The sequence below is a fragment of the Triticum aestivum genome, chromosome 6D (genome assembly GCF_018294505.1).
Source record: "Triticum aestivum cultivar Chinese Spring chromosome 6D, IWGSC CS RefSeq v2.1, whole genome shotgun sequence".
NCBI classification, from domain to species: domain Eukaryota; kingdom Viridiplantae; phylum Streptophyta; class Magnoliopsida; order Poales; family Poaceae; genus Triticum; species Triticum aestivum.
This window is the reverse complement of record NC_057811.1, coordinates 382,986,462-382,993,212: the sequence shown is the minus strand read 5'-3', so window position 1 is coordinate 382,993,212 and position 6,751 is coordinate 382,986,462. Positions and strand designations below refer to the sequence as shown.

Sequence of the window (6,751 nt, the reverse complement as noted above, 5' to 3'; positions counted from 1 at the left end):
GGTCAGCACTAATTTTTCCTTTCAAAACTGGTTCCAAACTGTCAGCCAGCACTGATGCCGTTGTTATGCTAGTTGGGTCATCAAATGATTGTCCAATAGGAGGGGGCCAAGTCGGAGCCCCATGATTACATCATCGAAAAGCACCACGAAATGAGAGGGGCATCGTGGTCATTTGCCGCACCGCACGCTCCCCTCGCGAGCACCGCTTTTCAGCCAGACGGCCCCCTGCGAATTTACATCCAGCCCCCCGCCCGCCTCTTCCCCCCTCTTTTTCTCTTTCTCTCTCTCCCCGTCTCCCCGCTCCTTTCCCAAATCTGACCGCAGCCGCACGACGCACCTACCCAACCCCCAGAGCACCAGCAGCCCCGACCTAGCCCGGCCCGGCCCCTCGCGCGCCCGGACAGCCGGCCTCCACCGCGCCGCCGCGCCGCGCCGCGCCGTGGCCGCCGGGCACCTCCCGGTGAGCGCCCTCCTCGCAGATCCGTTAACCTTCTTTCCGCCGCTCGTTTCTCGCGGGGTTCTTGGGGATTTCGAGGGTTTGAAATTCCGGACTTCTCGGCGGGGGACGCCTCCCGGTGCTTGCTAATGCGGGGCTTCCTCGCGGCTCCGGGGGCGGGATTTCTCTGCGTTTCTTGGCAATTAGGGTTTCCTTCGCCGGGTTTCCTTGGTGGTTAGGGTTTTGTTGGAGGGAGCTTGGTTGGTAACCTTTGTGCCTTTCTTGGCCTCTGGAACTGCAGGTAGGGGAGCGGCGCCTCGTTTCTTTGATGCGCCGTGAAGGAATTGGGAGCAAGAAGCCGTGATGTTTACTCCGCAGGGGAAAGGATGGAACGGCTGGTCCACGCCGTCTCCAGGGAACCAGCGGGCCGGTGGTGGCGCTCCGCCCGCATCTGCGCCCCTTGGCAAGGCCAAAGGGACTTCACAGAGAGCTGCCGAGCTCGAGCAGGAGGTTTTGCCCAATCTCTGCCCCCGCTTTTTTCCACTCCATGCAACTTTTGAATCTTGTTTCGGGCTATGTCTCCTCGCTTCGACTTCTGTCCCGAATTATTTAAATTATTATAAGATTCACAAGTAAGGCCAACTATTTAGTACTACTATCCTATATAGTACCCTCTATCACATGTCGTCAGATTTTGAAAAGTAAAAATAACACCATTATTAAAATCAGTCATGCCTCAAACTTTTCGATTTAAACCAGCAAGCCTTTCAGAAGATAGGGTTTTGACAATTTCTTGTTAGCACGATGAAACTATACCCTTTGCTGGTTCTTAAAGAATCAGATTTCCATGTGACCCATGGAAGAACTCATTTTTCTGGCTGTTTTGGCCAGACAGCCAGAAAACTGTCTGCTTATACCATTTTCAACAAAGCAGTGCAGAGTGTTAGATTGGTTCTGCTTATACCATTTAACACTTTACTCAGTAATGCTAGTCATCATTATGATTGGGTTCTCCTTGTAGAAAGACCTGCGGGCTATAGCTAGTGTTTTCTGCCTTCTAAAACCAATAATATGGACAGGTAAGAAGTTAAGCAGTGGTGAAAATTATTATGTGTATTTTTGCATTTTCCTTCTCACTCACCTTGTGTAATTTGGATGTTGCTTCAGAAATTTCCTTTTTCCTCATCACAGTATTTTCTGTCAGGATATTTAACCTTCTGTTTTGTACTTTGTTCATTCCCATAACAGTTACAGTTATTGACATGTGTGTTTTCATGTGTATGTCTTACAGTTACATGAATATCAATACAATATGGGGCTGCTCTTGATTGAGAAAAAAGAGTGGGCAGCCAAATTTGATGAAGTCACCCACGTGCTGACACAAAAGGAGGAGATCTTGAAGCGGGAACAAGCTGCACATTTGAATGCTATATCAGAATATGAAAGGCGAGAAGAAAACATGCGGAAATCACTGGGTGTTGAGAAACAATGTGTAGCTGATGTATGTTGGTCTCTATCCCATAATTTTTTGTTCTTGTCATTTATCAGCACCATTCTGACCTGGCTACTCTGCCAGTTGCAGAGAACTAATGAGCATATATATTTTTGCACCACATTTTACATAGATATTTGATTCTTGGAAGTTGTTCCATACTTACAGTTGTGTGCTTTATGTAATCTAACTTTTTAGTAGAACCTCTAATAGCCAAAATGAGTTGGTATGAATATTAGAGGCTGCTGCACCCACTGTAGTCATCAGTATTGCTTTTACTGAAAGCACTACTCTCTGTTTTAAACTGATTAAGCACTCCAATTTTTCTTCTTCTTGTTTACCTTATGACTTTTTGTTTGTCTGTATATGCAGCTTGAAAAGGCACTACGTGAAATTCGATCAGAGATAGCTGAGGTTAAGTTCACGTCTCAGAAAAAGATAGCTGATGCTCAATCTCTTGAGGCTAATTTGGAGGAAAAATCTTTGGAGATCGAGGGGAAGCTTCATGCTGCAGATGCGAAGCTTGCGGAGGCAAACCGTAAGAAGTCACAAGCTGACAGAGATTTAGAGGAGGCAGAAGCTCGGCAACGTAGGTTGGAGAAGGAGAAGCTATATTTTGAGACTGAGTATGCCAATTTCCTCTGTCTTCTTTCTCTACTTTATACTGTGCTATGCAGGTGATAATATTGTGTATTGTGTTACATTTTTTTGGTTACGTACAGGAGGAAGGCCCGAGAGAAGCAACTCAAGGAGCAGGAGGAATCTCTGCAGGACTGGGAGAAAAAGCTTAAAGAAAGTCAGAACAGACTCGTTGATTTGCAGAGATCTGTAAATGACAGAGAGGAGAGAGCAAATGAGAATGACAAACTTTGTAAGATAAAACAGGAAGAATTGGAGGAGGCAAAGAAGACAGTGGAGTCAACTAAAATCATTTTGAAAACAAAGGAGGATGATATTGCCAAAAGGTTAAATGAATTACGCTCACAAGAGAAGGTAACCCACTGATGGGTCCTGCATTCTTTTCTCCTCATTCTGGCTTATGACGAGTTGATATTAAAATAAAAAAGATATATGTTTATTTTCTATTCATTTGCAGGATGCTGACTCAAAGCACAAGATTTTGGAAAAAAGGGAGAAAAAGTTATCTGAGAGGGAAGAAAAAGCTAGTGCAAGAGAAAAAGTAACACACCGATGAACAGTCTGCTCTCCATTTGTGGCATTATGAATAAATGGGTACAAGCAATGTTGCTGTTACATTTATTTGGTCATTATGCAGTTCGAGCATTTTACCCTTGGGGAAAATTAACGGCATATAAATATAAGAGCGTTTAAACGCTCTTATATTTCTTTACGGAGGCCGTTGATATTTTATGTTCTCTAGTTTTTTCTGTGGACTTTTCCCCTATATACTCCGTCCGGAAATACATGTCGGAGCAACGGATGTATCTAGTCATATTTTAGTTCTAATACATCCATTTTTCAGACAAGTATTTCCAGACGGAGGGAGTATATGTTATTCTGTAACTTTTTACATGTTGATATGCTTAGCTTATTATTTTACCCATTGTGCTATTTCACTTGCCGACCTTGCATGTGTAAATTGGCCGGATTAGCCACTATCCTGTGTTCATCTCATTACTTTCGAGCCATCGAGCTTTTCATACAGATACTCTGTTCTATTCCTTATGCTTATCAGCTGCAAATGTTCATGTTCCAAGCATCCTCTTTGGAATATTTGATACACAGAATATTATGTGTAACATGCACCTTTTTCAGTGATCTGATATTGTCGGACAAATCTGTTTCAGATGGGGCTTCAGAAGCTTATCGAGGATCATGAGGTGAAGCTTGAAGCAAAAAGACGAGATTTTGAATTAGAACTGGAGAGTGAGAGGAAATCTTTTGATGAAAGAATGAAACATAGGGAAGCTGATTTGGTAAAGAAGGAAAAAGATCTCAGTTCTCGGGAGAACAAAATATCTAAAAGGGAGCAAGCGTTAAATGAAAGCAAGAAAAAGCTGGAAGAATTGCAGAATGACCTTGATACCAAGTCAAAAGCTCTGAAGAAGTGGGATGAGTCACTGAAACTTGAGAAGGATAAGTTATCTGAAGAAAAGCTGCAAGTGGATCATGAACGAAAACAGGCTGAGATGTACAGATCGGATATTGAAAGGCTGAAAGCCACAATTGAAGCTGAAAAGAAGCAAATTTTAGAAGAACAAAACAATTTGAAAGTTACAGAGGAAGAGAGGCAAGAGCACAGCATGCTGACAGCACAACTGAAGAAGGAGATTGATGAGTATAGAATGCGAAGCAATTCCCTTTCGGAAGAAACTGAAGATTTGAGGAAGCAGCGGCAGAAATTTGAAGAAGAGTGGGAGCAGCTTGATGAAAAAAGAGCTCGGCTAGAAGAGGAGGCAAAGGTGCTCAAGAATGAAAAAACAAATCTAGAAAGGTGGCGTCACAATGAAGAGAAGAGATTTAAGGATACACAGGATGAAATGGATGCAAAGTACAAGGAGCAGCAGGATAATCTTGCACTCAAGGAAAAAGCTTTGGCTGATGATATAAAACACCAGCGTGAGGAGATTGATGAATATCTGAAGAGAGAACGTGCTGATCTTCAGCGTAATTTGCAGCTCCATCGACATGAACTGGAGATGGAGATAGCGAATAAACTAGCAATTAAACAGAAGGAACTGGAACAGAAGGAGGATGAGTTAAATAAGAAAAGAGATTTTGTAGAAAATGAACTAAAGCATGCTGTTGATTTGAATGAGTCCAAGATTCAAAAGATAACATTGGAGAAACAACAGCTGCTGAGGGAAAAAGAAGTTCTAGTGGAGGAGAAGCGAAAATTGGAAACTGACAAGGCAGACATTAGAAGAGACATTGATAGTCTTCATGCACTCAGCAACAGTCTGAAGGATCGTCGAGAAGCATACAACAGGGACAGGAATAACCTCATTGACATGTTTGAAAAGTACAAGGTGTGCAAAAGCTGTGGGGTTTCTGTTTTTGAGGGCTTTGGTGATCTATCTCTCAAGGATGATGCTGATATTGACCACCCAAGTTTGGCTGTTGAGGGAGATGATCGTTCCCCGAACACTGATGCTTTGGCTCAAGACACAGGAACACTTGTTAATTCAGCTGGTCGTTTCTCACTGTTGCAGAAGTGTTCAAGGCTTTTCAAGTTCTCTCCTAGGACAAAGGCCGAGCAGTCATCGGAACAGGAAGCGGAAATAAACATTCCTTTTGGTGTGAGATTAGAGGAAGCATCACCGAGTGAAGCAGATTATGAGCCAACTCCTGTCTATCAGGCAGCAAATAATTCTTTTGATGCTGAGGGTCTCCCTTCTGACAGTGGAGCAAGGGGGAATGAAGAATCCGAAAGGCTTGATATAGCTGATGATATCCAGATCGAGTCTTCTGTTGGAGTCGCAGATAATTGTATAGATGTTCATGGAAGTCAGCCATTTGCTGGTGCTAATGACATGGCAGTTGACACAACAATTGCCTCTGTGGACCAAAATGGAAAGGACTCAACGGCTGCCCCTGAAGTAGATTTGCAACCTGAAGCATCAAATCCTCCAAAACGGAGGGGTAGACCAAGAGGGGTGAAAAAGACAAAGTCGGTTCGTGCAGTGCTTGAAGATGCTAAAGTAATTCTTGGTGAGAATTTTGATGAAAAGAATGATGATCAGGAAGATTCAGTTACTGTTGGTGGTACACGGAAGAGGCGCCTTGCTGGACCAGATATCAGTGATGAAGAAATTAGTGAAGCACAATCTGAAAGTGTTTCAGTTGGTGGGCAGCGTCGCAAGAGGCGGCAGCCAGCCGGCCCATCAACGCAAGCCCCAGGTGAAAAACGCTACAATTTGAGACGCACTACAGTGTAAGTTAAATTGACCTTTCCCTATTTCATTTCTGCTCTGGGTTGTCTTCTCTTGCATTCCTTGGAACTGTGGAGTTAGTAAATGAATAATATTGTCGTTTTGCATCTTGGTATAGTGCAAATGCGGCGGCAGCAGCTCCTCCTCCACCGGAGAAAAAGAAAGGTGGGAGGACAGGGAAAAAGCGGACGGTAGAAACTACTGCTGATGACACGGAAGGAACCTCTAAAGCTGCTGATAGCAAGAGGACGGGGCCTTCTGAATCAGCTGATGGTGCATCGCAGTTGCAAGAGTTCTCCCAGGTAAGAGAGAGAGACTCTGGTGCGGTATGTCAGGTGCATGTGTGTTTACCTGAGCTAATAAACTGGTAACCATGTCATTGATGTTAGGCTGAAACTGTTGATGCCCATGCTACTGCCGGTGAGGAGTATGGTGATATTGTTGTGGATGGTGAACAAGGTGAAGATGCGATGCCCATGACACCATCAGGAAGTGAGCGTGGGGGCGTCGAAGATGATGACGAGGATGATGATGATGATGATTCAGAGAGGCGAAACAAATCGATTGGGAAAACGCTATGGTCTTTCTTCACGACATAACAAGAGGAAGAATAAGAATTGCATCTGATTAGGTTGTTTCTAGTGTTTCTTGTTTTGAATTGACGATTCTTGGAACTCTAGGTTGTTGGTGTGTTCGGTGATGATGTATCAGTAGATTTTCTTGCACTCGTTATGTCAAAGCGTCATGTAATTGGGAATGAGTATATTTTGTAGTCAGACATAGTTTGATGGATGGCGCTCACAGAATTTAGGTGATGCCCCATGTACTCATATTATGGCAGCGAGGCCTGTAACAGTCGAGAGTTGTTGAGGTTTGTAATTCTTGTTCCTTATCCCACGCCCAGATTACTTACTTTGTTCACCTTCTCTA

The 6,751-nt window shown here is 43.7% G+C and overlaps 1 protein-coding gene across 1 annotated transcript; it reads left to right on the top strand.

Annotated features, from left to right (window-relative positions):
- Positions 1-245: 245 nt before the first annotated feature.
- Positions 246-6,751, top strand: LOC123145256 (nuclear matrix constituent protein 1a). The gene is made up of 9 exons (XM_044564625.1): positions 246-460; positions 738-946; positions 1,728-1,937; positions 2,301-2,554; positions 2,651-2,921; positions 3,025-3,108; positions 3,737-5,823; positions 5,940-6,123; positions 6,211-6,751. Exons 2-9 carry the CDS (start codon positions 800-802, stop codon positions 6,418-6,420), a joined length of 3,447 nt encoding a protein of 1,148 aa, XP_044420560.1. The 5' UTR covers positions 246-460; positions 738-799; the 3' UTR covers positions 6,421-6,751.

Excerpts from the sequence above, each read along its gene's own strand:
- LOC123145256 (XM_044564625.1), top strand. The coding sequence starts at position 800 with ATGTTTACTCCGCAGGGGAAAGGATGGAACGGCTGGTCCACGCCGTCT. Across the intron at positions 947-1,727 it reads CTGCCGAGCTCGAGCAGGAG|TTACATGAATATCAATACAA; the intron begins GTTTTGCCCAAT and ends TATGTCTTACAG. Across the intron at positions 2,555-2,650 it reads AAGCTATATTTTGAGACTGA|GAGGAAGGCCCGAGAGAAGC; the intron begins GTATGCCAATTT and ends GGTTACGTACAG.